General features: G+C 38.3%; 1 protein-coding gene across 2 annotated transcripts in view; it reads left to right on the forward strand.

Moving 5' to 3' along the window:
- LOC127636120 (cell adhesion molecule DSCAM-like) overlaps positions 1 to 17,253 on the forward strand; it is a 97,739-nt gene that overhangs the window by 42,258 nt on the left and 38,228 nt on the right. Inside the window, exons 4-8 of one of the 2 annotated variants that reach the window (XM_052116524.1) lie at positions 13,384 to 13,530; positions 13,716 to 13,994; positions 14,410 to 14,685; positions 15,354 to 15,650; positions 16,417 to 16,692. In XM_052116524.1, the coding sequence (XP_051972484.1) occupies positions 13,384 to 13,530; positions 13,716 to 13,994; positions 14,410 to 14,685; positions 15,354 to 15,650; positions 16,417 to 16,692 (1,275 nt within the window). Of the gene's footprint in view, positions 1 to 13,383; positions 13,531 to 13,715; positions 13,995 to 14,409; positions 14,686 to 15,353; positions 15,651 to 16,416; positions 16,693 to 17,253 lie in introns of those variants that run through there. The other variant, XM_052116523.1, reaches the window with a different exon arrangement.

A 17,253-nucleotide genomic window follows, 5' to 3' on the forward strand; every position in this document is an offset into this window, starting at 1 on the left:
TTCCCCAAAATGAATGTCCCTGCCACTTTTAAAAACATTGCTCTGTTGGTTTAATCATCCCGACCAGCCCAACAAAGCAACATTTGCACATCCAATAGTGTGAGTTTGGGGTGGGTAATCTGTTTTACGACCAATGGAAGGGGGCTTTCCAAAAAATAAATAGTTTGCAAAAACAAATTTCAACATGTTTACAATAATGCACATACAATGTAATTAACATTTATTTTCGTTTAGTTGTAAGTTGTAACTAGTCGAAAGTTCATTGGTTGCTGCCAAAAGAGAACTGTCTAAAGGCTTTTTTTTTATACTTGATTTTGGAAAATGGGTAAAGAAAAGCATTTGGCAAAAGGACGGAAAAATGTTACGTTTTAAAAAAAGAATTTGCATTTAAAAATGATGTATTATTACTTTATTTTATTCTTACATTTTACTACATTTTGAATCAAAAATTAAAAAACAAAACCAGATTTTTTTCTTTTCCGGGTGCCGTCACTATACCAGGGTGTTACTCTGCGATAACTGCACATTGTTAGGTGGTTGCTAGGGTATTCTGTTTGATTGGAAGGTAGTTGCTAGGTTGACCCAAGTTAGAAGAGCCCATTCCCAAGTATCTGTTATAATGTGATCTTTAGATAATGCATGGGACTCTCCTTCAGTGTAAGTCTATGAGATTTTTTGTTTTACATCTGGCAGGTGAAAATTGTAAGCTTAGAAAAGTAATTGCACACTTCATCTCAAAAGGTCATACAGTTTTAGGTATCATTAATTTAGCACAAACGTGTGAGACGAGTTAGGGTTAGGGGAGGGATGGTGTTTGTTCAAATTCCTGACCCTGAGTATGAGCAATAGTTACAGTGATGCTTAGCACACAATTATCAGACAATTTATTTCTATAGCAAAATCTTATATTTCTGTTGTAAACTACATGTGATTAAAACATTTTACAATAATGGTATTAACAGCAAGACACTCTCTCTCTCTCTCTCTCTCTCTCTCTCTCTCTCTCTCTCTCTCTCTCTCTCTCTCTCTCTCTCGTCTCTCTCTCTCTCAGGTTTAGTACTGTATGTAATGGTCTTTCTGTCAGCTGCTCCACTTGAACAATGTGCATTGAATGTTACCTTGGAGATAGACAATTACTCCATTACACTTTTGTCAAGTTGACATTGTTCTTTTAACTCTCAACATCCTCCACTGGAAAAATTACATTTGCCTTCGAGCAAAAAACTTGTTGAAGTTTCCTGAACCTACATTATATACATCATCTAATCACAGATCTTTTGGCTTATGGTGTTCGACATCATAACATCCTAAAACTTGTCTTCATTATTTTAAGCGAACAACACCATTTTTGGTGTGCTCGAATTTTACATCGCGTCCCCGCCACAGCTGCTGCTATCTGAGGTAATTAGCCCCTGGCTATGCTTTAATTTCTTGTCAGCACATGCAGTAAAATGCAGGTTAAACGCCCAGGTGCCAAAAGGCTGTGTTTCCTCAGTACTGCCGCCCGCAGTGTTGTGAAGCAGACAGAGAGTAGTGCGAGGGAGACAGTCAGTATGTGACAGGGGCTTTTGCTGCATACAGCTGTCCTGTGAAGATTGCAAATTTGCAAAAGTCGGGTTGTCATGTCTGAAACACCCAATTTACGCCCGATCAACCCCTCCCCAGCCTCTCTCACGCAAGACTGCAGACTCTGTCTCTTTCTCTCTTTCCTTGACAGATGTTCTTTTCTTGTGATAAAAAAAGAGTCGAAAAGCCTATTTGTCTTGCGTTTTGCATTTTCTACTACTCTACTAGAAGACTTATTGCCCGCTTAAGGTGTGATGTGACAGGGAGAAGAAGGTGAGTTGGTTACTGTGGCAACCAGCGGAGTGACTCGTAGGCTATGACATTAGCGCAGAGAGGAAACGGGTGGAGACGAGGGGTGGGGGGTGGTATTGCTGGAGGCAGATCACAGCAATGTGTCAGTGGGCTACTGCACCAAGACATTCTCCCTGTCTACTTCGCGCAGGAATAAGCTCTGGAAGAACACATTTTTGGGAGACCTGCCTCAAAGGATGTCAAGCCCCCAACGATGGCTTACTCTAATTTAGGATGCATTATACATGTTTTACGTGGTGGTCTTTTGGTGGACACAGCTGTTTGAAATTGGACGGTTTGAAATTTGATGTGCAATAAAAAAAGAAAATTTGACCTCTGGTGTGATTTTCACAACATCAAAGTGGCAGTGAGCTCTGGGGAAAGTTGAATATAAAGAAAGATGAGACTCCACTGTTTAATTATTTGTGTGTGTTAAGTCAAGCATCACTATTACTATTGATCATACTTAGGGTTGTTTAAACAAATCCTAATCTTAAATGTTTAACGTTGGTGCGTAACGTGTCCTTTACCAATTGTAATATGGACATATTGGCTGATAATAAATTGGGCAAAAAATTCCCACACTAATTGCACTATTTTCGATGGAGGCACCCAAACCCCAGCTTTCATATTTTGCCCTCTGATCAGGGGGTTTCCCTCTCGAGATTTTTCGCCATCTTTCCAGGTCTTCCCTTTAAAATGTGGGACAACAAGCATACTTTTGCCTTAATTTCGGCTAAAATACAGGACATGCAGTATTTTACAGTAAAGTTAGCAACCCTAACCTACATAAATAAGACTGATCACACTGAGAATTCAGCAACAGTAGGTTTAAAGATTTGCATCTGAAATCGGCGTGTGCTTACTGAAATTCGAATCACTGCCCCAGTGGCTAAAGCTGGAAGTGTGTTTTTAATGTATTGACATGTGGAAGCTCCAGTGTACAGGCAAAATGTCCAAAGAGTGGCGCCAAAAGCAGCTTGTATTTTTAGTTGTAAATGATGTAATACAGTCAACAGGAATGCATATAAATTAAATACATTTTCGGGTTTGATACAAGTTAAGCTCAATTGCCTGCATTTGTGGCATAATGTTGATTACCACAAAATTATATTTTGACTAATCCATTCTTTTCTTTAAAATAAATAAATAAATATTGAGGTTACATTGAGGCAAATACAATGGAAATTAATGTGGACAATTTTTGGAGGATTTAAAGGCATAAATCTGAAGCTTGTAATTTTATAGAAGCACTGAATTCTCCTGTCAAAACACATGTAGTATTTTTACAGTCATTTCAAGGTTTTAGGGTTTGTTGACATTACATCATCATGGCAACATGTAAAATTCCTCACAGAAAAGGTAAGTGATTACATGCATATTGTGGCTATATTTTTTTGAAAAAGTGAGTATTTTTACATTAAAAAATTGGCCGTGTTTACTTCCATTGAAAGTGCCTCACTGAAACCCAGATTTTTGCTTTTTTAAAGAAAAGGAGAGGCAAGTCAAAATTAACTTTCTTGTAATAAATATTATTCTACAAAAACTGTTGATTAAACTTAACTTGAACCGGAATCGCACTCACCACTGATTATGTGAATCCAATTACTTCCTGGTTTCCATGGGACAAGAACCAGAGATTTTCGGAGATTGATAATTAGCGCTAGAGGGCAATGCGTTCATGCTTGAATTGTTGCAAAAATGTCAGATGGAGGATGACGCTTGTCTGTAATTCAGCTGAATGTGGTTGATTTCAGGGTGCATTAACTTTTAGTTGCAACATGTCGATTTCCTGTGTGATCACGTTGAATATGTCTAGATAACAAAATATAGAAACTTGGGGATGGCCTCTTGGCTTTGGGCTGTAAGCACCCACCCAGAACCCCACAGCAACAACCTAGCAATTCCCCAGCAACCAACAAGAATACTATAGCAACGGGGCCTGGGTAGCTCAGCGAGTATTGACGATGACTCCTACCCTTGGAGTTGCGAGTTTGAATCCAGGGAGTGCTGAGTGACTCCAGCCAGGTCTCCCAAGCAACCAAATTGGCCCGGTTGCTAGGGAGGGTAGAGTCACATGGCGTAACCTCCTCGTGGTTGCGTTTAGGGGTTCTGGCTCTCAATGGGGCACGTGGTAAGTTGTGCGTGGATCGCGGAGAGTAGCATGAGCCTCCACTTGCGGAGTCTCCACGAGCCATGTGATAAGATGCGTGAATTGACTGTCTCAGAAGCGGAGGCAACTGAGACTTTTCCTCCGCCACCCGAATTGAGGTGAGTAACCGCGCCACCATGAGGACCTACTAAATAGTGGGAACTGGGCATTCCAAATTGGGAGATATGGGGATAAAAGAAAAAAAAGAAAAGATAAAAGAATAGCATAGCAACCACATAGCAACATGCTAAAAACCATTTAGGACACCTTAGCAACTGTATGGCAATGCCTTGGAAACACCCACAACACTTTATCAACCATGGGAAAGCGTCACTCACATTTTCTTCAGAAAATTACAAAAATGTAATTACAAAGAGCAGATATTCTGCACCAAACATTGAAAAATGTTTATATCTACATTAATTAGTTGCGTAGGCACCAAAAATCAAATAAGGGAAAAGACAAAGCTTGCATACTACTCATACCAATTTTTATTTTTTTTTTACTATTTGGAAATGGTCGTTTTAAATATTTTTCTGACTTTGATCTGATTATTGACAATATATTAGTGAGAATAAAAAGTCAGTTATTTAAAAAATGGACAAAACAGTCAAGCTGCTTTGTCTTTGTTGATAAAATCCAGTGATTTTGTATGCAGATGAGTGTGTCTATTTGACATGGAGAAGTGTTGTCCGGGAGTCCCAGGATGCACGTTACCGTCTGTTCCTGTTTACTCTGACAGGGATGGCAGTTGTGCCAGCAGTCACGAGGGGATGCAAACTTCCCCCCTGGAGCAATTAAAACCTGAGGATAATTGACAGGGTGTTATCACACCTCATCTCTCCACTGACTCACAGAGACAGAGGTGCATGGAGATTATTTGCAAATAAACCTGGTCATCAAATATCCATTTTACAAAGAACACATTGGCAGGGCACTGACTTCTTTAACAATCTAGACATTTGGATCGCACCTCGTATTGTGTGAGCATCAAAGCGTAAATCAATTTATTTTCATTTTTTTCCCATTTTATTTTGTTGACGTCTTTATCCACAGAGACATACAGTGGATTCAAGGTTTAAGTCAAGGTATATTTTTTTAGTTTGTATGTTCACTGATAATCAAACCCATGTGCTTGCAGTTGCTGGTGCCTTGCTCTACCAGTTGAGCTATAGGAAATGAGGGAAATGTAAATTAAATGTGCAGTTTCTCTGCACATTCTCAAAGTAGGTTATGCTCATGAGAAAAATATCAACCCTCCAGTTTTATGTAAATACAATTTTGTTTGTCTTACATGTAAAATTTCCTCCAAAATCAGACTAATATATTTCCTAGTCTCATTGCCATCAAGTGTTCACAGTAAATAGAAGTAGTTTCCCAGTAAGCAGCATTATCAAAGATTAACAGGATCTAATTTAGCACATGATTTGACTTTATAGGCTTCAGATCGCGGCATTTTTTTTTTCTCTCCAGGAGTTTAATGAACTGAGAACAACAGCAAGGACATGTGTTCTCACAAGCTTTCATCCGTCCATCTATCTTTCATTTGTCAAACCCCCCCCCCCCCTCATGCCCTGCCTTGGCGCTGAATATTTAATGCCTTTGAATTATAGTGCCTCTCATCCATAATGAAGAGATATAAGACAAATGGAGCTTCTGTTTTCAATCACTTGTTTCGCAGCTGAGCGGCTAACTGATTTTAAGGGTCAGGTTTGTTTGAATATCTAATCCAGATTTAGTCTCCATGGCTACTGTGTGTTCTCTGACTCAGCGCAGTGAGGTTCTGTCAGCTGCCACTAATCACTACGATGAGAAGCAATAATAACACATTACACTGCTGGGAAGTTAATTGTTATTTAAGAGAAATAAATTTCAGATATACACTAATTGGTAACACTTGGAGCTTGTATAATGCATCATAAACGTATTCTTAGTGCACTTTATAATAAACTGTATGTTCTGTAAATAATTGTAACCACATTTATAAGGCATTAAAATACTTACCCATTAACTTTTAATTAGGATAATGTATTAATGATCAACAACTAATTTCATGTGTTATATTACGTATCCTGCTGTGCTAGAATACATCATCCTGTTTAAAGGTGAGTAAATATTACTCTATACTGTATTATTGCTCTAGTTACAATTATTTATGAAAATGTATAATCCATTACAATGTAAACAACAAACCATTATATTTAATTTTATTACAAGATATTTGAGTAGTTCTTGTCTTCTAATCCGATTGGATTAATGGCACTCCAAGAATGCAATATAATAAAGTCTTTAATATACAGTATTAGGCTGTAGAAGAATAGTATATTATTTATTTATTCTTGCTTGCATCATATTGCAACCATTATGTACCTTTTATTAATACCTTTATGATATATATCCTACATTATACAGACATTTTATACAGGCTTCCAAAATACTGAAGTTCATCAGATTTCTTTCGTTTTCTACTGTATTTGTTTGAGTAATTGATCATAATGATGATATTTATTTACACTATAAACATTTCTTTTAGAGAAATGTGTCTTTTAGTTTAAAATAAACTTTGTGGTGGGGTGAGCAAGAGACATACAGAGCGGGTACTGTTTCTGGCTTCAAAGAGGCATTTATTGGAAATAATAAACAACATTTTTAAAAAGGGGGGATGTAGTGTCCATGGGGAAAATCTCCAATATAAAGGGGAATCTGGCACCCTCGCGGTGAATGGGGCACCTTTTTTCCATCTACAGAACAGGGTAAGGCTAATTTAAATTTTTTTATTTTTATTTAATGCTTTATTCATTTGTTAATTTATTTAGCCTAATTTAATACAGGGAATTTTGCTGGCATTTTTTCAAAAGTATAAACAATAATTTTATAGAATTGGGTTACATGTTAGAGTTACAAAAAAGCACACTGAAGCTTTTCTCCTTGTATTGTTATTTTTTAATTAAAACATCTATGTGCACAGAAATGATATATATTTTTTGTATTGTGATCTAATTCCATGACTGCTGTCTATTATTTTGAATGGTGTGGAAAGGCAACATTAATAAATAAACGGATGGCTACCACGATTAAATTAATGACAAACAGTGGTCATTGATTTGTTCTTCGTGCACTTGTCGATGTGCATGATACAAGATATTTGTGTTGGCTATCATGGACGTGTCATTCTTGCAGCATCGGATCTATATGCCATTAAGATCAATCCATAATCACGTACAATAAATTGTCTTTCAAGGATGTATACCGTCATCATGATTAACACAGGCTAAGGATTGGTGTAAATTCTGTCATGTGACACTACATTTTCTCGATAAAAAGTGTTTCCGAACCAGTTTTTTGTGACATTTGAAGTATCGACATAGAGTTTATGCGCTAGAGTTAAACGAAAAAATATTATGTTGATATTTGTGACATTTTAGCGATAATTTGCCATCAGCTTTATTTTGAAGCGCTAAACTTTTTTCGCAAAAAATCCTTGGATGGAAAAGTAGTTAGTGAGGTACTTACAATGGAAGTGAACAGGGCCCACTTTTGGAGGGTTTTAAAAGGCAGAAATATGAAGCTTATAATTTTATAAAAACACTTACATTAATTCTTCTGTTAAAACTTTAAAAGTTGCAAAGTTGTTAAAATCAACATTTTTATGGTTGTTTTATGGTTACCAGCTTTACATCGTCATGGCAACAAAGTTAGAAATTGGATATAACTGGACACTGAAAATGTTAGAAAGCAATTTTATCACACTAAAATCATGCTAACATGTATAATGTATACATTTTGTGGCTATACTTTTGAAAAAGTGAGTATCTTAACGTTGACTGCTTGGCCCCATTCACGTCAATTATAAGTGCCTCACTCTAACCCTGATTTTAGCGCTTTTTTAAAATGTTTCAAAATGTTTTTTTGTGGTAATTAACATTACACTCCAAATGGCTTTAAGATCAGTCCTCCTCAAATGCAGAGAGAAGAGAGGAGTGTGTGTACAGTAGCAGGATGGACCACATTACCCTGACAACAGCAGCTGCTGTCACCATCTCTCTGACAAATGATGCTTTTTACAGTCATGTTAATTGTATTCCATCTCTCTCTCTCTCTCTCTCCTATAAAGAAACTGATCAGACAGAAGCTCAGTTATTAGCATGATTAAGCTTTATCTCTTAGAATGTGGCATCATAAGAGAACCTGCAGTATGGTTTACTATTGATTGATTTATTTTATTGCTCTCTTGAAAGAGTAAAGGACTATTTAAAATGTAGGAATATGCTTTTAGTTCTAGCGAAGAGATTTTAGAGAGTGCCTAATACTGTTCAATTATTATATTATCATATCAATTTATCTTATTCTTGTTTGGGGAAATCAACCTGCTTATGGCTTAGTTATAGTTTTATCTTCGTATTAAGCTGGGATAGGAGAAAGTATTGCCAAATGAAAGAAATTACACACTTCATATTTAAAGGGATAGTTCACCCAAAAATGAAAATGCTGTCATCATTTACTCACCCTCATGCAATACCAGATGTGTATGACTTTCTTTCTTCTGTAGAACACAAATGAAGATTTTTAGAAGAATATCTCAGCTCTGTTATTCCATACATGTTGGGCCAGAACATTGAAGCTCTAAAAAGCACATACATGCAGCATAAAAGTAGTCCATAAGACTCCAGTGGTTTGATTCATGTTTTCAGAAGTGACTTGATAGCTTTGGTGAGAAACAGATCAATATGTAAGTCCTGCGATATGCACAAAGAATTCCCAAAGGTTGCAAAATAAGAGGTCTTTTCTTGTGGAATTAAGTGCATCAATGAATCGTGAACAATAAGACCATGAACATGCATTAAGAAAGTCCAAGAAAGTCAAATAGGGTCCATTTGGATTTAATGTTGACTTTTGGCTCCAGACGGATCATTGCAGGGGGAAGAAATTGATTAAAATGTAATTGTGGGTTTCGTACAAAAGGTCAAGGAGTATGGGTTGGGTGTACTCCAGTATGTAAAGAAGAAAGAGAAAGTGAGAAATAGAGCATTCTGCTTTTACAGAAGGAGAAAGGAGACCAGTAACCTGTCATTTCTAAACAGTTAATGCACCTCAATAGCTCCCGCTATCAGATTAAGAAACTGGGACACACGACCCACCTATCGACTCTTCTGTAAGTACATTCTTCAACGCCTGGCCCTTTTTATTCCACTGTCTCCAATATTAAATAGCATGGCATATAAATGCTGCTGAGTTACAGTAATAATCCTGAAACGGCTTCTCCTCATTCTCAAGACAAATACAGCAGCACATTAAGTGTGACTGTTAGTAGAAATTTAATTTGCTCCTGCTCAAGAGTATGTTTGAGTAAAAGGGAGATATAGTAGCTGCAGAGACGTGTGTATGTGTGTGTGTGTGTGTGTGTGTGTGTGTGGGTTTGGGTGGTTTACGAGGAAATTTTTTTAGGTTACAAACTGGTAGTTACAAGGGTATTATGCTATAAATGAGGTTTATGAGGACATTTCTAGTGTCGCCATAATTCAAATTGTTTAAAAACATGCAAAATTATGTTTTTTTTTATGTAAAAATGCAGAATTTTTGTCTGAGGGTTGGGTTTAGGGGATTGACTCTATAGTACGCATAGTATAAAAATCATTATGTCTATGGAGAGTCCTTATAAGGATAGCTGCACCATGTGTGTGTGTGTGTGTGTGTGTGTGTGTGTGTGTGTGTGTGTGTGTGTGTGCCTGTGCATGCCTGTGTTTGTGTCTGCTGTCAACTGCAGCTTGCTAAAGCTATGCTGATCTCCACACCCTAAGTTATATTCTTTTTGTCATGGAAGACAAGCTGTCTACTTACTCTATATACCAGCACTCTTCACATGCAAAGGGTACACATAAATGTGTACGTCAGTGTGATGTGTCTTGCTGAATTCAGACTACAGGAGTGTAAAATAATGTGAGAAAACAAGACCGAGTTTAAGATGTGAAAAGTTTTTCTTAGCCTGGTTTATCATATGTTTGTAAGAAGGCTCTATTTCTAGTTTAAATGCGAGAATAAAATGATATTAAGGATATTGGGACACCTGCACCATTAACTATCAGAAATAGTAACTATAAATAAAATTATGTGAATTGAGCTCAGTTTTTTATTTATTATTTATTGTTTTACAATATACAATAGGCTACTCCCCACTGAGCATCGAAAAAAGAAATATAAGTAAGGAATAATTGACGACGGGCCGTTGAATTATTAGAAAAATAATGCACACCCGGGGTGGTAATGCGGTCACGACGCGAAGCGGAGTGCCCGTTACACCTCGGGTGTGCATTATTTTTCTAATAATTCAACGGCCCGGAGTCAATTATTCCGCTTATACTACAGTTACCACACCTCGAAACATTGTTCAGATGATGCGATTCTAGACGTTTGTCAAGTTTTTGTCATTAAAACGCTCTTGTATGTAGGACTAATTTCTTACGCATCTAATCCCATGCCTCCGTTGCTAATTCCAAAACGTCATTTTAGAGTTAGTAACGGAGGTTTGAGCCACTGACAGCAGACTAATGCAGTTATTAGTGTAGTTATTAGAGAGACAGAGGTTGCAATAATGAGACAGAAAATCATGTGCGTCATATTATTTAATTTATTTATTAATTCATACGTTATAATTCATTCGTTAATTCGAACGAATTTATTTATTAAAATTAAACTGCACGTTTCCATTGATGGTGAAGTCAGACATCGAAAATGGCAGATCAAGCGCATTGGGCTGACAGAATTCAAATCATCCAACGACGTATTGGGCTGCTGTGTCTGTTGACAAATCCTCTTGAAGTTGAAGTGGATTTGTCGCTGTCACTTCTTGTTATGAATTGTATCCTATTTTCCGTTATTACAGTTGACTACGTGAAGTGATATGGAACTGTAATGCGGTCAAGACCTGCCTGGAACTACTTTAGCCGTGCGTTTCCCTGAAAATAATTGCACACCTTAGAACGTTCTCAACCAATCAGAATCAAGCATTCAACAGCCCTGTAGTATATAATATGTGAAATAATACAATATAAAAAAATAACCTTAACACATTATAAAGTGATCATTTAATCCTAATTTAAATCTAATTTAATAAACTATATTTAAATTTGGACCCTTGCTTCCTCATGCTAGTGGTTTAAAAATCAGACAGACAAAACGTGCTCTCTCTCTCTCTCTCTCTCTCTCTCTCTCTCTCTCTCTCTTTTCTCTTTCTCTCTGTGTCTCTCTCTCTTTCTCTCCACCCACTCGTAGTGTAAATTGTAGCTTGTCACACTCCACATTAAGACCACGACTGGCAATGCCCGCAGGACCTCAGATTTGCGGTGTGTCATCTCTAACTGGGTCAGAATTCACAATAGCTACATTTCGCCGTTTGGCTCGCTGTAGCTTCTTTTATTCATCGCTAAACTGTTTACTTATGGTCCTTGATTTAACACACAGAATGTAACAGACTCACACACACAGACATTTTTTAATAAAATAGAGATGCTTTCTAGAACAAAAGCACACAGGATAAAGAGAACAGAGAGAACAGGCTACGATTCTGAATTAAAGGGATAGTTCACTCAAAGAGAACAATTATTTTATTATTATTATTATTTACTCACCCTTATGTCTTATCAAACTGATATTACTTTCTTTCTATTGTGGATCACAAAAGGAAATATAGTATTTTGAAGAATGTCCTATTAAAATGTCCCCTATACAATGAAATTTAATTGGGATGGTGCCTTCTGAAGCCATACTAAAGTTTTATGTGAAGGTTCATACAGAAAACATGTTTTAAGGAAGGTTTTTTCTGTTAATAGATAAGCATGGCTTTGTTTTTGTTTAGTTTTTACTGTGATGGATTTCTAATTTTAAATCATTGGTGCCTTAATTTGCTTTTCAGACTAGTAGGCTTTAATAAAATATTTCTGTGCCTCTGTTCGAGAAAGTATGGAAACTGAGTATCACTTTTGCTTTAAATGACAGTGGAATTACCTTCCCCGCCAAGTGCCATGTGATATGTTCTTATTACAGGAAGTGAGACAAATTCAGCCCCCCAGTTTTAGTCATTGCTTTGGAAGAACAGGAAATGGCATTCTCAATCAAATCTGGCACAGACATCTCCTCTGAGAGGCCCGGCAAAGCGTGAGGCAGCGTTGGCCAACATTATTCCTCATAAACTTTTACAACCTTCATATTCTGAGTGATCAAACCATTAGCATGAAATCAGCATTTAGGCGTATGTGAGCGGTGGGCCAATCAAAACCGCACATGTGCGCCGGGGGTGTCTGTACTAAATCAGAGTGGGTTCCTATGCAGAGGCTGATGGGAAAACAAGCTTCTGTTAACAAGATCCATAATGTCTCATTATGACATACAGATACTTCTGATTACCTGTTTGAAGTACACCAATTAAAGCCATTTTTTTCTCCAAAAAATGAAAAGTCTCTCATCATTTACTCACCCCTTGCCATTTGTGCAGAACACAAGATTTCTAGAAGAATATCTCAGCTCTGCTGGTCCTCACAATGCAAGTGAATGGTGACCAGAACAGCAGTACAGTAAAGACTTCATAAAAGAAATACATACATGTCCAGTAATTAAATCCATATCTTCTGAAGAGACATGATAGGTGAGTCAGTGATGTTTTCTCAGAGTAGGCAAGGGAGGCAATGTCTCCTCAAAAATTCAGGTAATCAAAATAAACAACTGTACATAAATAAAACAAATAAATTATTACAAAATGTGAGCTCAAACAATGTGTATTTCTTTGTAAAGTTACTATGTCAAACAGCCCCGGGACGTACCCCTTTCCCAGGGGAGGTGTGCCTTCCACCGTCTGCCAGCAGGTCATCGCCATCTACCTGGATGAGGGAGGGGACAAGGTGAGGGAAACAAAAAAAAAGTGTGCCACCTATACGCTGTAACAGCAATCATGCAAAATGAACATAACATTTTAAAAAGAGAGGGAAAGGCCAACACAGAGCGGCAGTGGAAGAGAGAGAGGAGAGAGAGAAAAAACACGTACTCGCCAGTTCTCCGATACGCCGTAGATCGGCCCTTGGCCACTCCTCCACCCTCTAATGGATGACAGCCGCGCCTCCCCGGACGGATCGGAGGCAGTCCTCCGGCCCCTGGTGGACGGAATGCCCCGCCACATTTTTGGTGGACGGTAGGCTTCTAAAAATCTTCATTTCTGTTCAGCAGAAGAAAGAAAGTCATACATCTGGGATGGCATGAGTCTGAGTAAAAGATGAGATAATTATAATTTTTGGGGAACTATTCCTTGAACACCAGAGTGCTCATTACTTTGCAGATTGAGGCTGAGAAATTTTTATACATTGATGCATCGTATTTTGTGGTTTCAGGGGCTCGATTCCTCATAACGTCCACGGGAGCCCTGTATATCCTGGATGTTCAGAAGGAGGACGAATTATTCAACTATCGCTGCATGACCAGGCATCGCTACACGTCTGAGACCAGACAGAGCAACAGTGCACGCCTCTTTGTACCAGGTGAAGGAGTTAAATTATGTATTCAATTAGCTGAGACATTCTGTACTCCCTACAAAAGTACAAATAAGTACCATAGATAGATAGGAAAGAAAGAAAGGAAGAAAGAAAGATCTATGTCTACTCATACTTAAAATATTTTATTTGAAATTTAAAATAAATTAACCTAAATATTTTCATGTCAAAAGATCCCACAAACTCTGCACCTGTGATCCTCGATGGGTTTGAGAAGCGGGAGGTCATGGCATCACACAGGGTGGAGCTACCATGCAAGTCCTCCGGACACCCGGCACCAAAATACCGCTGGCTGAAAAACAACAGACCGCTAGAACCGGACCCTCGATTCCGTCAGAGTGTAACAGGCTTGCTGATTGAGAGAGCCCAGCCCAGTGACACCGGCAGCTACATGTGTGAGGTGTGGAATAGCTATGGAAATACAGAGGTCATAGGTCACCTCGCAGTAAAAGGTATGTTTATTTTTAGGTGATCTATCCCTTAAATGTATCCCCTTTTCTCCCAATTTGGAATTCCCAACTCCCACAACTTAGTTGGTCCTCGTGGTGGCGCGGTTACTCACCTCAATCCGGGTGGTGGAGGAAAAGTCTCAGTTGCCTTTGCTTCTTAGACCGTCAATCCGCGCATCTTATCATGTGGCTCGTTGTACATGACACCGCGGAGACTCTGCATGTGAAGCCTCATGCTAATCTCCGCAATCTATTCACAACTTACCACGTGCCGCGACTCCAGGGGTGGGAGTCATTGTCACTACTCGCTGAGCTACCCAGGCCCCGATCTATCCCTTAATTTAAATATAAACACAGTACTGTCATTGTATTGTAGTCTTGCTCAAAATGCTTGTTCTGAGTGTATGTGTTGTTGCAGAACCTCTGAAGGTGGTGGTCAACCCGCGAAAGGTTAAAGGAAGTGTGGGTAGCCAGGTGTCGCTCACCTGCAGCGTGACTGGCTCAGATGAGTACGAGCTTTCGTGGTATCGCAACGGCGACAAGATCAGCGCTGGCGCTAATGTGCGAATGAATGGAATCAATAAGGAAAATCTGGTGATGGACGGAATGGCAAAGAGTGATGGAGGAGCGTACCAGTGCTTTGCCAGGAAGGACAAGATTTCAGCTCAGGACTATGTGCAAGTCATTTTAGAAGGTCAGTATCTTCTCAGTCTTTTGTTTTCTATAGGCATTCAATTAAGATTAGAACTTTAAAGCAGAACTTTAAGCTCTTCTCAAATATCCTGATTAGGAAGGAGGCATTTGGCTCTGTGGTGAACTGTAGTGAGCTGCTTTACTGTCTACATAGGCAGCTTCCATACCATAGCTTACCTTCCATAGGGCCGTTCTCACCGTATGCACTTTTTAAATCCATCTGAGCTGTTTTTCAATTGTTTCTCTATGTATATGCACTAGATGAAAGTGTTTGACCGTTGTGCCGCATCTCATTCAACTTTAAATACAACTTTACTTTATCATTAATGTGCTCTGAACTTTTCCGACTCTACTTTAAGACTGCAATTGATGTTAGCTTGTTGCAAATCTAATGACTCTATAATCTAATAAAAAAACAAATGAAAAAAACAAGGCAGGGTGGGCAGCATATGATATTTGCACATATAATTTGAGAGCATGTGTCTGTAAAGAGCTTTATACACTGTCATTAGGGGCAATTGGTTCATAAAAATGATATGGAAAAAGACCATATGAGGTTTATGAGAGAATATTGGAAAGATTATGTTGGATTATAAGAATGCATAAGTTATATCATTAAAGTTGTTGTGCTTCTAATGTATGCACATATCAAACTCTTCCTCTCTACAGATGGAACCCCTAAGATCCTGTCTGCCTTCAGTGAGAAAGTCGTCAGCCCGAACGAGTTTGTCTCTCTGATGTGTAACGTAAAGGGTACTCCACAGCCAGCGGTAACATGGACTCTAGACGATGACATGGTCATGAAGGACAGTCGGCACCGCTTGGGCCACAGCATAACCACGGAGGGCAATGTGGCCAGCTACCTGAACATCTCCCACACCCAGGTCCGTGACAGTGGGGTCTATCGTTGCACCTGCAACAACTCGGCTGGGACGGTCTCCTACCAGGCTCGAATAAACGTAAGAGGTGCTTGTCAGATCGGCTCTTTTAAAAGCACACACCTATTTCATTCTGCTCATCTGAACTTCATGCATGAGACTAGGGCCTGACTAACATCAGGGGTTATTTCAGTTCTCTTGAGAGCTTTGGTCTTTTAGTTGCTTTACCTTTTCATAACATTACATTTCTTACCATGTTCCTCTGTGTGACTGTAGGTTTTCCTCCAGTTTTAGTTGCTTCTCAGCTATATTGAGGGTTGTAGTTCGCAAGACCCGTTTCATTTGATCTTGATGTTGTCTCAGTCTTGAAAGCAAAAATGGAGACCAAAAATGAAAACTCATCATCTTGTTGTTCCAAACCCGTATGACTTTCTTTCTTGCCTGTAACAAAAAAGGAGATTTTGCACTGTATGTTTAGCTCAGTCACTTTTCTCTTTCATTGAATGAGCAAAAAGATGCAATGTGATGAAAGTGAATGGTGACATCATCTTTTCAAGCATACTGTATATTTCCAGATATAATGTGACGTGTCCAGAGAAATTGGTTTTAAAATTTGATAAAGGGAAGCAATGGGTGAAAAGTGCGTCCATTTAGGAGTCAAAAAGCTGCATGAATTCTAGTCTTAAATTAGTTTTGTATGTCTTTATTTCTTTGATCTTAGAAAGGCCCTCATCCATAAACCATAAATCAATATTTTCTTTCTTTTTGCTACATCTAGTGCAAATCAACCGATTTTTCATTGCAACATCAATATTCTTTTAAAGAGAAGTGTTTCTTTTTTGTGTTCTTCAAAGGTGCCGCTGACATCCGACCAATGAAAAACCTCACAGCTATAGCTGGGCGGGACATGTACATTCACTGCCATGTGATTGGTTACCCATACTACTCCATCAAATGGTTCAAGAACTCCAACCTTCTTCCATTTAATGACCGTCAGAGGGCATTCGAGAACAATGGCACGCTGAAGCTGCTGAACGTGCAGAAAGAGCTAGACGAGGGCGAGTACACCTGCCACGTACTAGTTCAGCCACAGCTGTTCAAGAACCAGAGTGTTCACGTCACTGTGAAAGGTAGTGGAGATGTTTAGTGGTGGAAATCTTGTGAACAGGGATAAATTCAAATGAAATGCAATCTATTTTACCCACTTACCTCTTACTGATCTTGAGCTTGGTCTTGGCCATTCTTGATACTGGTCTCTTCTTGGTGGCAACTGAAGTTGCCTTGATTGCAATCCTGACTCCATTTGGTCTGATAGGTTTTTGGCTGTTCTGTCATCCTGGTTTAACAAATGTCAATCAGCAAAGTAATATAAATAAAGTTAGAGACTTTTTCTTCAGCACTTCAAAAGCAATCAGTCAAAGAAACATTAATATATACTCTAGTTGAGGACATAAATGCCTGGTTAATAAATAAATACATTTAAGAAATCTAATTTGTAAAATCTTATCTTGTAAAATCTGTATACAGGATTTCCATTTTTTTTTTTTACCAATGGTTTTATATGAAATTTTGCTAATGAATCATTCAGAACGATTTGTGAACTAGTTTGACCAATTCATTAAAATTCACATGATATGAATACAATGACTAGTTAATTACATTAATATCTATAATAAATCAAATTAGTAAAT

The sequence above is a fragment of the Xyrauchen texanus genome, chromosome 43 (assembly GCF_025860055.1).
Source record: "Xyrauchen texanus isolate HMW12.3.18 chromosome 43, RBS_HiC_50CHRs, whole genome shotgun sequence".
Lineage (NCBI taxonomy): Eukaryota > Metazoa > Chordata > Actinopteri > Cypriniformes > Catostomidae > Xyrauchen > Xyrauchen texanus.